Source organism: Canis aureus, chromosome 3 (assembly GCF_053574225.1).
Source record: "Canis aureus isolate CA01 chromosome 3, VMU_Caureus_v.1.0, whole genome shotgun sequence".
In the NCBI taxonomy this organism is placed as follows: domain Eukaryota; kingdom Metazoa; phylum Chordata; class Mammalia; order Carnivora; family Canidae; genus Canis; species Canis aureus.
In genome coordinates this window covers 18,217,992-18,234,436 of record NC_135613.1, presented here as the reverse complement: position 1 = coordinate 18,234,436, position 16,445 = coordinate 18,217,992, and the positions used below count along the sequence as shown (strand labels likewise).

Below are 16,445 nucleotides of genomic sequence, written 5' to 3'. Positions count from 1 at the left end.
TTATTTTTTTATTTTTTTTTTTTATTTTTTTTTTTGTATTTTTTTATTTTTTTGTACAACTTTTTAGAAGTATGCAGGCATACCATTTCTTCCAGGTTGTGGGATATAACATACAAATGTGCATATTTTAGGTAAAGAAAATGACACCTAAAAAAGTGTCCAGAAAAGTACTTTGTTCTAATATCCCAGAGAAATGTTATACAATAGTTTTTCCAGGCTTTCTAATTAGTACCGTGGGTTCTGTATAAAAAGCATTAATGGCTATCTTCCCAAGTGCCTCTTAATCACAGTGCTATAAAAGACCTCTAATGCTTTTATACAGCAGAAATACTCACAATGGGGGGGGGGGGGACCCTAGAAAGCAGACGGGCTTTCGAATCCGTTGTGAGCCGGGTCCAGGCTCTGCCGCAGGCCACCTGGCTGCACCTCCAGGTGCTCAAAAGTGCGAGGCCCAAAGCAGGGGAGGAGTGGGCAGCCCTGCACGGCCTCCCACCAGCAAGGGCGCGACGCTACTTGCCTTCGGGGTCCCAAGGGCAGGGAGCGCGACGCCGTGCCGCCGGCCTCCCGCAGGCGCTGGGCTTCCGACCACGCGCTCGGCTGCGCCCTCTCGCCCGACGGCAACGGCGGGACCTGAGGAGAAGCCGCCCAAGGGCCGTCGCCTTCTAGCGCCAGAGTCCGCGGGGCATCCGGCCGCGCTCGGCCTCACCCCTTCCCGCAACGGCGGGCGCAGGCGGGCGCAGGCGCTCCCCCGCCCTCCCCCGCCCTCCCCCGCAGGCGGCGGGCGCGCAGCTGCGCAGGGCCTGCCGGGAGCACGTGCCCACAGCCTCCCGCCCCGCGCGCCCTAGCTTTGTTACGAGAGGCGGGGTCTGGGTCACTTCCGCCCCCGCCCCGCGGGCCCCGCCCCCGCCCCGCAGGCCCCGCCCCCAGCGCGTCCGTAACCCAAGGCAACCGTCGCCCTCGCCCGCCCGCGGGACTCGGCTGCCGGGGGCCTTCCATCCCGTGGGCCCCACAGGAGGGTGTGAGCGGCCGCGGCCGCTTCCCCGCCCCCAGGGCAAAGCCCCAGACTCCGCAGGCGGCAGAGCGAGAGGCCCTGCCCGGTTCGGAGCTGCCTCTGAGGAAGGGAGGCAAAGCGTAGAGGTAGTTAGAGGCGCGGGGGGGCGGGGGGGAATGGGTGGGGCAGTGGGAGGAGCTGGCGGGGCGGGGCCTGCGGGGCGGGGCCAAGGGGGAGGGGGCGGGGCCAAGGCGGAGGGGGCGGGGCTTGCGGGCGAGCACAGCGCTTGAGAGGACGGTGGGCATCTCTGGGGCCCGGCAGGGACTGCTGGATGAAGAGGACGAGGAGGGATCTTGGAAGAAGGGAAGGAGCCTCAGGGAAGGGGAGGGGCTGGTCTAGGAGAGGGAAGAGCGCCGTGTGGAACACCTGGGCTTTAGGAGCAACAGGTGGAGTGCGTGCTTGAGGACTTGGGCTTTCCTGCAGACTTGGCAGCTGTGTGACAGCTGAGAAGACACGCGTTACTTTACTGCTTTATTCCCGAAGGGCTGGAGACAGGCCTGCAGTAAAAACAGGTCTGACCTGGAGGGATGGTTGCATAAGCCACGCCCCTAGGGTTCCTTCTTTGGGTCGCCAAAGCTGCTGTGCTGTGTGGGCAGGTAATCGGCATAAGGCACGGATAATGAACTTGGAGAGATACAATTTATATTCCTGAAAATGGGAACAAACTGTGCAAGTTGAGCGGCGCATGTGCTTGACTTTGAGGCAAAGATTCAACTCCCTGCGGAGTTGTGTCCAAAACTGTAAATTAGATCGAAGTCTTCATATCATTTTCCTTTAGAACCTATATTAACAGGGATCAGCATGCCCAAGACAATCTTCAGGACTTAACTACTTCATATGCCTGAAGCGTGGCTCTGCATGAAGAAACTTCCACCATCATTAACAGTGTTTCTATTCCTGGATTTTTCTTCATTCAACACACGTTAAAGATCCTCAGAAACATCCATTCAGAATTCCAGTTGAGATTGCCAGAAACCCATCTTTCCCTGGCTGATTTTTTTTTAAGATTTTATTTATTTATTCATGAGAGCCAGAGAGAGCCAGAGACATAGCAGAAGGAGAAGCAGGCTCCCTGCAGGGAGCCCGAAGCAGGACTCAATCCCCAGAGCCTGGGCTCATGCCCTGAGCCAAAGGTAGATGCTCAACGGCTGAGCCACCCAAGCGTCCTTCCCTGGCAGGAATTCTGACATGGATTCAAAATTCCTTTAAACCTGAAACTCCAAGACGCCTGGGTGGCTCAGCGGTTGAGCATCTGCCTTTGGCTCAGGGCGTGATCCCATGGTCCCAGGATCGAGTCCCATATCAGGCTTCCTGCATGGAGCTTGCTTCTCCCTCTGCCTATGTCTCTGCCTGCCTCTGTGTGTCTTTCATGAATAAATAAATAAAATCTTAAAAAAAAAAAAAACCCTGAAACTTCCAGGAAGATGGGGGTGGGTGTAGGGCACGGTGTAGGGCCAGGGAGGTGGCAAGGAGTTTTGAGGGATCATAGCTTGCTTTTGATTTAAATGTCCTGGGCTTTTGACCTCTCCTGGTCCATCAGCATTCCTCCCACCTCCATTAACCTAAACCTGGGAATGTGTCAACCAGGTGTAGGAATCTAGAGTATGCCATTGGAATCTGACTTTTTATATAAGCAATGGCAAATAGGTGGCATGTGTGCTAGCACTCTTTATTCTCTGCAGACATCATTAATCAAATCACAACTTTTTCCTGCAGTGGGCAAGTCTTAACATCCTTCCCTGTCTCTCTTAACATCCTTCTCTCTCCCTCTCTCTTTTTAAAGATTGTATTTATTTATTCATGACAAACACATAGAGAGAGGTGGAGACATAGGCAGAAGGAGAAGCAGGCTGAGAGGAGCCTGATGCAGGACTTGATCCCAGGACCCCAGGATCATGACCTGAGCCAAAGACAGACACTCAACCACTGAGCTACCCAGGTGACCCTTAACATCCTTCTCAACACAATACCCTAGTTGTGTTGGGACTGATTTGAACTGACAATTGGCAACCTATTCTTCATCCCTATTTTGGACAGTAAATATTTTAAGAATTAATAGACATCAATGTAAATATAAATTCATTTAACTCTTGGTAAGAGTCCTTTTTTAAAAAAAATTTACTTAAATCGACAGATCAAGAATCCTGTAGATGAGATTTATATGCATAGGCCAGATAATTGTATAATGAGGTGAGTTTGCAGCCAGTTGGTAATTAGTAAATGCCCCAGTACAAGGCATATCCACATGGCATTGTCCTTTACCCTCTCCTCACCAACATTTTATCAGCGACAGATGATGTTACAGGAGGTATGCCCATCAAATGCAAATCTTAAAGTGGGAATGAATGGCCAAACTGTGGGGTGTCAGAGTCAGATTGGCAAGTATCTAAGCAGGTTGGAATGATAGTCCAAAACTAAGAGAGTCCAAAACTAATTTTAGAAGGATCTGATTCATTCAGAGGTCTATATCTAGTGCAAAAGAAGAAAAAACAATTTTAAAGAAAATTAACAGCATGGATATGGAATGAAGAAGACAGGGATTATTAACCATTCATGTGGGAAAAAATATAGAATTTATAGTTGACCTCCATCTCAGTGTTCATCAAGATTGGGATATAGCTTTAAAAAAATGTAACAACCTTTGTTCAATTAATAGCTGTAGATTTCAGATCAAAGGGAGTCAGACTTAAAAGACATTTCTAGATGACCACATTTGAAATATTACCCCCATTTCCAGTTACTATATTTGACCGGGAAGTTGTGCATTCTTAAGATGAGGGAATTTGAGATTCTCTTCTGAAGTAATCATAACTGTCTTCAATTATTTTCAGGATTATCATATGTTGTTTTTGGGGGGAACACCAGGAATTGAGGAGCATAAGTTTCAGGATTGCAGATGTTTTTGAGAACATTCTAATCTTCAGAGCTATCGGTGGAGTGAAAAAGGATGCTTGTAAAGTAATGAGCTCTCGATCATATGATTGTAAAACTCCATGGAAATCAAGAAGTGGAATAGTATGACCCATTGATTTACTTCAAATCTGTAAACTAGGCATAATTTACCTTCAGAAAATATGACTATCACATCCATGCAGATTTTTGCATTTCAACATAAAAGTAAGAATGCATACAATTTGTAAGAAATCACATATCCACTCTTTTAGTTGATCTTAATAGCTTTTTGTATACTTGTATTTGTCATCTCTTACATGAGTTGGAAGACAAGAATGGGCAATAGAATTTGAAGGCATGATTATTGGAGAAAAATTTAAAATTAAGACAGTTTTCCAATAACTGAATTCTTTTTTTTCTAATTAGGAAAAGACCACCAACATTCTATTTTTGTAGTGGAACATCTTATCCAGCTTGAACAGTATTCCAGAGAAGCACCTCACAATCTGGTATGCAGTAATCTGGCTATTTGACTAAGAATACTGTGTTTACTGACTTCAGAGATGATTCTTAGTTTTTGGTCATAAGGAGTCAATATGTTCCCATGATCCTCCATTAAATGAATAAAATACTTATAAAACACAATATTTATAACATGTAAAGTGCCCATAAAAATGCCTGGTGCACAGTAAAAGCTGTCATGCAGCTCTTACTTCTATTATTTAATGTTATCATTACCTGGGTTTCTTTCGACACTTTGGAATATTATGAGATTGGAACTTACTCTGGTACCCTCACTGGGTCCAACTTCTATTGACTCCAAAATAGGGGCTTCCTATTGGAAGGATAGTGGATGGGTATTGGATACCTGCCTCTTTGGCCTCCACTGTCTGTCTCAATATAGAGTTAATATTATCTTCCTCTCAGATTTCATATATTCTCATGACATGTGAGAAGTCATTGAAGTTGCTGGAGATGGTTAACCTGACAGAGAGAAGAGTACGTGGAACCTTTTCATAGGGCCATTGGAGAGCTGAGGCAACAGGCAATCTTTGAATCAATGATTCTTCAACCTTTTGCAGTGACAGACAGCTTTGTACCTCTGATGCAAGCCCTTTTCCTGAAAAAATGCTTGAGCATTTTCCAAGGTGTCCTAGATCTCCTGAAATGAAATCCATGCATGGTTGGGAGGGCTTCCCATCACAGAGCTTAGCTCTGGAGGGCAAAGGAGGACAACAAGGGTGGAGAATATTGAGGGGGCAGGAATACCTGTGTTGGGGTCAGTATAAGAAAGATCTTCCTGATAGCTCTGCAGGATTGTGCAATCACGTTAAGGTGGTTTTAAAAGTAATGATGGCCAGACTTTGTCCAGACCAATAAGAATCAGAATCTCTGTGGGTAGGGTGTACAGCCAAGTTGGAGAACCAGTAAATCAGAAAGTTTGCTATTGGAACAGGCTAAGTAATGAGCGCTTTGCCAGCAGAGATACTTCAAGTGCAGAACTTTTTTCTTAATGATTTGAACATTCTAACTATACTTAATCTCTCCTAAACTGTATCTGTTTCTTTGCTATACTGACCTCAAGTGCACATTTATTTTATTATTTAAATAAACGACTTTCCTTTTGATTCTCTACCTTTTTCCTTTTGAACTGTACACTTGTTAAGTCTTTGGGCTCTTGTGGGACAAATGTATTTGTAATTCAGGAAAGTGCATGACTGAGTTGGGAGCTTCTTTGGCCTGAGCAGTGACTGAAGTGAAATTTCATAAGATGAAGGGATCAGGCTGGTTTGCACAATCTGGTCCTTAATCATGTTTCTGTTAATAAACAGAATAGCACTCGTGATTTTTAGTCACTTCTAATACCATTTTTTTCCTTTCAGATTTCATTTATTTCCTCTGATGTCATATTGGAAAAGATTAGGATGTACAAAGATATGTGACCTTCCATAGGTAAATGGAACTTTATTAACATCAAAATGCCACTTTAAGCGTATGTGAAAAAGCCAAAATGGTAATTAAACAGATGTGGTTATAAGAAGTTACAGATCTTTACCTCAACAGAAAATTTAAAAAGTGGGTTTCTAGTAGGGATCATGTTAGGGTAAGAGAACACAAAGTATGTGGTCCCCAGGGGGTGTCATTATAAGCCAGGAATCCTGAAGAAGGCACTGGCTGTTCCTTAGCATACAGCTGGACCATTGGAGGTCACTGCCTAGGCCCTGGGATTCATCTCTGCAGCTTGCATGGTGCTCAGGGGGAGCCTCTGTGTGTAGGAAGGTACTAAAATCATGCCCGTCTTATAGATAAGCAAACAGACTTGGACATGTAACTTGCCCAAGGTCGTACAACTAGTAATGGGATTGGAACCTCGGCTGTTTAGCAACCAAGTCTGTGCTCCTAATCAGGATGAGAACTTTCCATAGGTGGTTTAGTTGGTTAAGCATCTGAGTCTTGATTTTAGCACAGGTCTTGATCTCAGGGTCCTGAATTCAAGACCCACGCTGGAGCTCCATGCTGGGTGTGGAGCCTACTTTAAAAAAAAAAAAAAAAGGATGACAACTTTCCTAACTCTTTGACTGATTATAAAGGCCAAGCCCCATTTTTCAGCCTGGGAAAATATCATTAATGATAGACAATATCACCCCCATCATCACTGCGACTGCTACCATTACCACCACATACGGGACTAGTATGCTAAGGCTGCCATGATGTAGTACCATAGACACTGGACAGCTGAAACCACAGAAATGTACTGCCTCACACTTCTGGAAACTGGAAGTCCAAAATCAAGGTGTGGGCAAAGTTGGTTTCTTCTGAGGGACATGAGGGAAGGATCTGCTCTAGGCCTCTCTCTGTGGCTTGCATTCTTCTCCCTGTGTCTTTTCACATGGCCTCCCTTTCTGCGTGTCTGTGTCCAGATTTCCCCTTTCATAAGGATCCAGTCGTCCAAGGTGGGTAGGATTAGCAGAGTGACCTAGCCTAGACCACATGCTCTCCAGCCTTGGCTGGTATCTGGAGTTGCCAGGAAGAGAAAGAACAGAAAGTGGCCAGGTCACCCATGCTGACCACAGTTCCCGTGGCGTTAGCACAGTAGCATCTGGCCTTTCTTTGGAGTGGAGGGCAGGGGGGCTCAAACCTGCATTCCCTGCTGCACTTTACCCCATCACGAGGGATAGAGCATCCACTAACATCTTCTTATCCTCTCTTCTTCAGTCCCAACTTCAGTCCTTAATTAGATCCATTAGTCTTTCCAATTAGCTGTATTTTTTATAATATCAATGGCTGGCAATGGCTGATTTTGTAATATTCTTCCAGTCTATTCTGGAATGTGTCTTGATGTTATTTTACCTGGGTTATTGATTTGTTTTTTAAAGAAATGAATATTATTATAACTAAGTCCAGCCCGCATTTCATGCTATAGGAAGAAGATGTTAAAAACCCTTGGCCACAATCACAGTAATGGATCTCTGTCAGAAGAAGGAGACTGAATTAGAAATCAGTGAAAATAATGAAATTCAAAGCCCAGAAGAAACGGAATTAACGTATACTTGCTCAGATGAAAGAAGTGAAAAGAATCATGTTTGTTGTCTTCTCAATATCAGTGACATTACGCTTGCACAAGATGAAAAAGCCAACGAGTTTGTCATCAGAACTGGATGGGAAGAAGCCGTGAGTATTTCCTCAACTGACCTCAGTCACGCATCTGTGTTTTGGTTCAAGCTTTTCCTTTTGCCAAAAAGAGTTATTACAAAAAAAAAAAAAAAAAAAAAAAGGCATTGAAATCTAGGAACCTTAGGAATAGAAATGAGATATAAATAATGATAACAGTACCTTTTATTGGGTATTTGTGGCCATTTGGTGTTGGCAAGCTCAAATGCTTCACATATATCCATTCATTTAACCTCTCAATAGCCCTACGAGGCAGGTATTATGAACAGCCTCACTTTTCAAGCAAGGAAAATGAAGCATCCAAAAGGTGAAACAGTGTGCCAAAGATCACCCAGCCAAAGGCCAAGGCAGGGCTTAAATCCAGCTCTTCTGGACTCTAGAACCCAAGCTCCTTAACTGCTGTGCTAAGCTCCCCAAGAAACCTGAGATTGCTGTCCTAGTGGTTCCACTCAGAACACCATGGGTTTATTCTTAAACTCTTCCTAGAATTAATAATGGAATCCTAAATTTAGAACTATAAGGAGATTTGATCGAATTCACTGATTCTCAGGTGATGCTTGTCAATGTCACACAACTGGGGGCTCGGGGAAGGGGATGCTACTGGCATCTATTGAGGGTGAGGGGAAGGGGAAGCTAGTGGCATCTATTGGATAGAGTCCAGGAGTGCTGCTCCAAATCCCACAGTGCCCAGGACGGCCCCCACCACAAGGAATGAGCCAGCCCTGTCTTAGTTTGGGGCTGCTATAACAGAATACCATAGACTGGGGGCATATAAAAGACATTTATTGCTCACAGTCCAGAGAGTGGACATTTGAGATCAAGGTACCGGCATGGTTGGGTTCTGGTGGCGGAACCTCTTCCTGTTTTGTGCTCACATGGCCCTCATTGGTACAAGTAGATCCCTTGTATCCTCTTCCTCTTATAAGGGCACTAATTGCATTTTGAGGACCCCACTCTCTTGACTTCATCAACCCTAATTACCCCCAAAGATCCCACCTCCAAATACTACTTCGGGGATTCAGGCTTCAACATGGGAATTTGGGGGGATGCAGTCATGCAATCCATAACATGCCCTAAATGTCAGTAGTGCTGATGTTGAGGAACCCTGATCTAATTGGTTTATTTTATAAATATGGAAACTGAGGCCAACACTTGGCAGAGCAACTCCCCCAAGTCTACTTGACAGTTGAAAGAGTTGTGTCTTGAGGACCCTTGTCTTGTACTCTCTGTTGTACCACCCCCACCCCACTACCTTGTGTGCACGCAAGCTCGTGCCAGCTAAGTTAGGATTATAAACAGTTCTATTTGACTATATAAAACTTTCCAAGTTTAGAAGGTTCAGTTTACTACTGAAAGTAATGACTTTCAAGTGTATATATCCAAGGGCTGTTGGAAAAGAATTTTCTTTTAATTGGAAGAAATGCCACATGTGCCCCATGCTTAAAGCATGTTTGCTGTTCACAGTGGAGGATGATCACACCGTGCCATCTCCTCCTGCCTGCTGCCTGTTGCTCTTCACTTTCTCTGCCAACCAGTCCCCCACCCCGTGTCTCAGGTGGCCTTGTCTCAGGATGGGTGTCAGGGGCCTCTCTTCCACCAAAGCTAGCTTCCTGCACTGGCTTGTGGCCCTTTGATACTTCCTGTGCTGGTGTCAGGGACCTATGGGCCAGTATGTATATGAGGACAGAGAACACTTTCCTGGCAGCAATTAGTGAGAATTTCCTATGTTGCAGAGCCAAGGGGCCTCACAGGATGGGTTTCCTCAGGGCCATACATGTTTGACTCAGACCAACCCAACCAACATGTAGCTTACCTGTGACAGCCTACCTGTGAGAATCAAAAAATCCAGGTATCATTGATCTCTGGACTTGGATCCCCTGTCAGGCCACCTGAACACCTTGGAGATATAGATCTTCTGTAGCAGCCTCAACCCAAGGCTCACCTGGGGTGTTATTAAAACCATCTGCCCAAGTCCATCCTGTGAGTATTGGCATAGGTTGGGGGGGGGGGCTCAAGAATCTGGATTTTTAAGCAGCAGTGCAGTTGACTCTTAAGGTCAAACAAGCAGAGAACATTTTCTGAATCAACAGGTGCATCTGTTTAATAGATTAAATGGGACATCTGTAAAAAGATTAAAGTTCCAGAATTTAGGTTTCTCTCAAATATCCAGCTGAGTCAAAGTTGGTGTGCTCAATAAGCATCGCCAGAAGATGAATCCCCTTGTCTGGCTGGAGGAGGACGGGATGTGCAGGGGTATAGGACTTGTCTCATTCCAGCTGAAGCCACCTTCCATAGAGAGGCCAGTTAGCCTGAGGATCTGTTAGCTAACGTGCTGGGACCCTTCTTTGCAAAAGCTGGAAATTCACCTGGGAACTCAGGGTCAAGAGCAGTGAGGTCTGAAGCAAGGAATGTGGTCCTCTTGAAGACCCAGCACCAACTCCACAGCACATGAAGGGACAGGGTTCCAAGACAGAAGCTGGTGGAGGATGCTGGGAGAGGTGTCTTTTGGCTATCTCGAGTGTAGCACAGGGCAGCGACCTTACAGCTCCCACATATCATTGCCATCTAAGAATTGGGACCTAACTATACAAAAGAAAATAGGAGTTTTTTGTTGGAATAGATTCAAGGTGTCTACTTGAATACCTTGAATTCCAAGGAATTTGGAATAAGAAAGACCAGATTCAGATTCAGTACTTACAGGCCGATAACCTCAGGGAGGGCTCCTTCCTCTAGCTCCAAGTTCCTCAGCTCTAAATTCTGGCCCTAAAGGATGTATGAGGAGGGCAGGAATGCCTAATTCAGCGTCAGGCACTTACTAGACTTTCTGAAAAAGGGATGCCAAACACGATTTTTTAACTGGAGGAATCTGGGGAGCTGAGCATGTGCAGTGAGAGGGTGCAGAGATCAGGAGCGAATGATAGTAAAGGGATGTTTTTGTGCAAGACAACCAGAGGCTGGCCTCCGGTGGTGGCCCGGGAGACACTGCGTTCCTCACAGCCTCTCTTTGTCCCCTGTGTGAAAACACACAGACCTGAATGTGCCAGAACCTGCCGTGGGCTGTAATGATGTTTTTGTTTGTTTGAAGATTTTATTTATTTATGAGAGACAGAGATAGGCAGAGGGAGAAGCAGGCTCCCTGTGGGAACCCCGATGCAGGACTCAATCCCAGGACTCCTGGGATCATTCTCTGAACTGAAGGCAGACACTCAACCACTGAGCCACCGAGGTGCCCCTGTAATAATGTTTTGAACGACAGTTTCCACCTCTGTCATCTGGGCGTCAGAATACCTGAATTAAAGTGCTGTGGTGAGGGTTAAATGAATGAATGCCAATAGATCCTTAGCTCAGTGTCTGGAAGATAGTAATAACATGGGAACTATATTTGCTTTTTTTTTTTTTTTTTTTTAAACATATAAGGACCAGATTTAGCAAATGAAGACACAGGATGCCTGGTTAAATTTGAATTTTGGTAAATAGTACCTAGTATGTCCAGTGTTGAGTATATCTCAAATGTGGTCCTGTATTTTTATCTGGCAACTCTATTTAATGGTGAATCTGTTGCAAGCTCAGCCAGGAGACTCTAGGCGTGTACAGGTGGAGAGTGGCGCAGGGGTTCTGGGATACACTGACTCCAGGACCTGCCTCTGCTCATCCTCTCTCCCTCCAGCCCGTCCAACACAGCAGTGTCCCAGGGGCTGATAACAGAGCCTGGTGGTCTAAGAGAACCTGGTAGGGAGGCAAGTACAAACAGTTCTGATTTTATATTAAGAGTTCTGACTTTAATGTGCATCTGAAAACATATAGAGCCAGCACATCAAGATGGCCATTTACAGATATTTTTGCTTAGTATTTTAATATGAAATCCAATTGCTAGTATTTCAGATTAAAAAGCACTATTACAAATGCTATTACTTACTATGAGGCTAAAATAGTATTAAAATTAACAACAGCAAAAAAAAAAAAAAAAAAAAGGTGAGTCAGTTTTAAGGAAAATACCAGTTCCCAGAGGATGGCCCCCAATGGGGATGTGGTCACCCCTGGAGCAGCTGGACTGTAAGCAGCTCAGCCGGGAGTAACATGCTACTTTATTTGCAGGTTCAAGCCTGGGGAAGGACTTTTCCAACTGCCTGCATCTGGCCCAGGAAGAAGCCTAAAAAGGCGAGGGTGGGAGAAGTTGCCAGCGGCTGCTTACTCTGTGGCAGCCTCTCCCAAGGCAGCACTGAGGCCAGGCCTCAGGCCGGGAAATTGGGGTCAGGGGTTCCTGCTGAGGTAGGTCCAGAGAAGGATCAAGGAAGCCCCTCCCAGACTCAAGGGACCCCTCAGGGTCCCACTGCTGCCTCCAGGGAGATTAGCAAGATCTGCTTTCCCACCTACAGTCAGGGAGAGAAAAAAAGTCTGCAAATAAAGGAATTTGTTTGGTGCAAGGAAGACTGGGCCACCACTGAGACTATTAGGGGCAAGGACCCCAGAAGTGCCAGCAGAGGTCCCTCCATCTCAGACTCCTTGACTTCCAGGGCTCTTTTTGTTCTGCCTCCCCTGAAGGCTTCACCCCCAAACGGCTTGGATGTTCTGGGTAAGAAGAGTAAGAACTTTTTCTTGCAGCCGGAAGAGAAGGTGCTGGGTGTGGAAAAGGATGAGTGTGTGGCTTGTACATATGGATTGAAAACAGTTGACGGGAAAGGTGAAAAGAGACCCGTTGAGCTGGCCAAGCACCCCAAGGTCAATGACACACTGCCTTTCCCTCCCCGGGTGGCCCCAACACCCCTGCTGGCCAATGTGGAGCCGTGCTGTCTGCAGTGGTCCCTCCTGCCTGAGAGAAACCTGCTGTGCCCTCCCAATCCCAGCAACGTGCACTATCTCACCACCGTGCAGCTTTTGCAGAAACAGGGAATGCAAAACTACAAAGCCAAATTCAGAGCCAGGGAGCCAAGACCTCCCATCAACACTCAAAAGCACATTCTCACGGAGGCCAAGCAGGAAAACAGGCTCCAAATGTTGGAGACCAAAGTGTTCCCGAGAACGCTCTTGCCATCCCTCACAGTGAGCAGAGTTGTTATTCCGGTCTCCACTCACAGACTGCTCTGAGCTGCCGCAATAGAACTCCCTGGGAATAAGTACTGTTTGAATTCTTTCATCCTCTCCCGGTCTCTCCCCCTCCATCCCATCCTGCTCTCTTCTCTTCCCTTCTGCGGTGCTCTTCCCGGCCACTGGCCCTCCCCTAGTCCTTTTTCTTTTTTTGCTGTAGAACCAGAGGAAATGGAACCTCACTGTATGGGTTTCAATTCATTCTCAAAACCCCCATGTTTATGTGTCACCTGCTTCTGTTGCTTAGCCATTTACAAAATGCAAACTGGTAATGCCAGTCTCAGCCTCTGCCTGCCTTATCTCTCTACTCCCCCTGGAAGCCAAGCGGATGGTGGGGACTCTGAAGGACCTCCCTCAGTGATGCCCATGTCAGCCTGGAGCCAACCGGCTGGGGTTCTTTCCACCCCACCCCCGTGCCATAAGCCAAGTGGAAGGGCTTGTTTAGACCAAATTGTTTCCTGATCTTGTGAACCAGGCAGTTATCTATCATATATAGTTATCTATCCTGCTTCATTTTCTCTTGCAACAAAGATCTGAAACATTGCTTTAATAGATAACCCCAGCCTGTGTCCAAATAAACATCCTTGTGTCTGAGGTGTCATATCCTTATATCCACGGATATACCGCATCCACTACATGCTGCACATCCCAGGGTTTCCTATACTTAGGTCATAGCCTCATGCTAGTCTCCATGTCTGGAAAAGTTTTAGCCGCAGCTCCGTAAAGTCCATCTTGGGAAGCAGGTTAAGAATAACTATTTGGAAAAAAAAAATGTCACTGTGATTATGACTGTCACCCCTCATGCTTCCTCCAGTCTGACCTTGTGTCTAATTTTTGGGAACTCTCAATCCCAGACAGACACTTACAGAATAGGGAATACTTTCTCCCTTCTTCCCTCATTTTACCCCAAAGCATATTTCCTAACGTTGTATATAAATTAAACATTTGTAAATGAGTTATATTTTAAGTGCTAAGTGACAATGCTATGTAGAGAAATGCTCTGAAAAACCATTTTGTAGTATGAATAACCATTTAGCCGCTCTGTAATTACATAGTTTGCATTTGCTTAAGATAGGTTGTACTTGATCTCTGGACTTCCTGTCCCCTAAATTATGGGTAGACAGACGTAGGACTGTGTTTGTAAACATCTGCTTTCCACAATTGGTCTTTGTAATGTCTTGTCTCTTAGTTTAGGTTTTTTTTTTTTAATTGTTTTGTGATTTGTTTTTACAAAACACTAGAAATGCAGAAATGAATATAGTACAATGGTCATTAAAAGGTGTACTTTGCCTATTGAGGTCGGACACTTCTTTTTTATAGTCTAAAAGCAATTTTTAGGTTCTGCCCACCTCTTATTCTCTGAATGAAGAAACCATCTAGGTTCTGCCCCCAAGAAGCTGTTGCTCTCCCGCTGCGTCAGGACCGTGAAGTGTGAGACCTGGTGTTGTGTGAGGACCCAGCTCTGGCAGCCTGCCCTCCTGCGTCAGTGGTTCTTCAAGCTTCATCTCAGAAACAGCAAGATGATGTCTAAGCTCAGTATGGAACATAGGCAGGAGTGTCGCTGGGAGGGAAGCATGTCTACCAGCGTGAGCAAGGGACAGAGCCCACCTACTTAGCCTCGGGGTGCTTACATTTTGAGATCTGGAGTCAGTCGGAAAACATTGATCTAAGTTAGAATATTTTTGTAAGAAAAACCCTTTTGTTGTGATAAGGGTCATAAATTCTACAGATTTTGAGGGTAATGATTTAGAATTAAGAGGAGGGCTGGTCTGAACAAAGAAAGGGCCCAGATTTAAAGCTTTGTTGTATCCTTCTCTTTGAGCAAATAGTTTGGCCAACAACACACTGACTAGGAGATTCCTCTATGAATAGATACAAGTATTGTGCATTTGGCATCTCTCTCTCTTTTCTTAAGATTTTATTTATTTATGAGAGACACAGAAAGAGAGAGAGAGGGGCAGAGACACAGACAGAGAGAGAAGCAGGCTCCATGCAGGAAGCCTGGTGTGGGACTCGATCCTGGGACTCCCGGGATCATGCCCTGAGCCAAAGGCAGATGCTCAACCGCTGAGCCATCCAGGCATCCCAAGGAAAAATATATAATAGAATTCAGTCCCCATTAGGGATCTAGGTCACCAAAAAAACTTTCAGGGGAAATCCCGCCATTTAAGGGCGTTAAGCACATTATAACTATGGCAACAGCCTTCTTCCTGCCTCAAGGTAATGGTCCTAGTCAGGTTTTGGATCCTCTTGTCCTCTCTAAGCCACACGTGGAGGGGTGTGTTTCATCCCTCATTCTCATTAGATGTCTCATTAATAAAACTCTCCAAACTCCTATTTTCCTCCAAACTTTAAAAATCACCAAGTGAAACTGTGGCAGCACCTGACACAGGGCTCCTGCAGAGCCTGAGGTCACCCTCTGGATGAGGCCAGGCTGAAGCCTGGGGTGCTGTTGTGTGTGGGTCTGGGTTAGGCAAGAGGGTGCCTGGAGCAGCGGGAAACCCGGACAGACAATGTTTCCTGACAGAGCCATGAGGCCTGGCTACATTTGGACACGTGTGTAGGATTTTGGCTACTCAGGGAGACTTCCCCTAATTTTTAGCTTTATTCTTTTTATTCTGGATGTGGCCTCCTTCTGTGAAATTTACCTGTACTTCAAGGACCATGCTACTTGAACCCAGAACCAATTTGGTTTTCATTCCCTCCAAGTTCAAGAGTTTTGAGGACCCAGAGAGCCCACAGAAGCCCCGCCCATTTCTCTCTGGCTATCCCCAGCTGTCCAGGAAGGCCAAGATGCATGACCTGAGGCCTCATGTCTGGGCCTTGGTAGGGTATCTGGGTCCAGTGCAACCTTGGTGCTGCAGCTTAGGGGCTTTTGAGAAGCAAGATGGAGAATAAACAGAGGGGCTCCTGTGTCTATGACCAAGGGCATATCAGGACAGTCGCTGGTACCCCAGGGAATACTCTACCACCGTCTGCCAAGCTCACTGGGACGCTGGTGCCAGGACTCTGTGCCGTGCTCTTGATGTCCAGACTAGACTGCCCCGAGCTCTGCCAAAACCAGCCACACAATACAGAAATTCCTTTGAATTTACAAGGCACTATTGTAAGCCCCTTCTGGGTATTATCTTTATCCTAAGCAAATACATGAGTGTTGAGGATCATTTTCTCCTTCCTTTGTTCAGGGCTGGATAATTCTTTGTAGGGACTGTTTTGTACAGAGTAGAATATTTAGCAGCATCCCTGGCCTCTATCTGCTAGATACCAATAGTATCCCTCAGTCGTGAGAATCAAGAATGCCTCCAGACATTACCAAGTGCCACAAGGGCAAAATCAGGCCAGTTGAGAACCAATGCTTTAGGGACCCAATGCCCGTGTTTGTGGCTTCTCTGAGCACAAGCCCCGGCACAGGGACAAAGGAAGAGTGGTGATGTCTGGCTTGCCACATCCTGGAAAGCACAGGTGCTCTGGATCGAAAGCCCTCTGGTGCTCTCAGTTTTGTCTTGGTCCTTCAGGGTCTTCTGGTGGTACCTTCCCAGATACCCCCCAGAAGGAAGCGACCACAAGCCTGCTTTTTCTCTGAGATAATTCCTAAGAAAAGTAGGCCCGCTTAGCCAGTGCCCAGAAAAAAAAAAAAAAAAAAAAAAAGCTGTCAATATTCTCATATTCATCTTTTGAGAACGTGCATTATTGCTTTGGCAAGGTTCTCAAGGAAATTCAATGATGTTGACATGTTTACATTTAA

General features: G+C 45.9%; 1 protein-coding gene across 5 annotated transcripts; it reads left to right on the top strand.

The window, feature by feature from the left end:
* The first annotated feature begins 959 nt into the window (after positions 1-959).
* On the top strand, positions 960-13,997 carry C3H16orf46 (chromosome 3 C16orf46 homolog). Of its 5 annotated transcripts, none has more exons than XM_077890948.1 (5): positions 960-1,137; positions 4,370-4,452; positions 5,827-5,896; positions 7,368-7,615; positions 11,711-13,997. In XM_077890948.1, exons 4-5 carry the CDS (start codon positions 7,406-7,408, stop codon positions 12,698-12,700), a joined length of 1,200 nt encoding a protein of 399 aa, XP_077747074.1. In that variant the 5' UTR covers positions 960-1,137; positions 4,370-4,452; positions 5,827-5,896; positions 7,368-7,405; the 3' UTR covers positions 12,701-13,997. The 5 variants fall into 5 exon arrangements, with proteins under 5 accessions (XP_077747074.1, XP_077747078.1, XP_077747075.1 ...); XM_077890952.1 differs by lacking the exon at positions 960-1,137 and adding an exon at positions 1,368-1,563; XM_077890949.1 differs by lacking the exon at positions 960-1,137 and adding an exon at positions 1,368-1,647.
* The last annotated feature ends 2,448 nt before the right edge of the window (positions 13,998-16,445 follow it).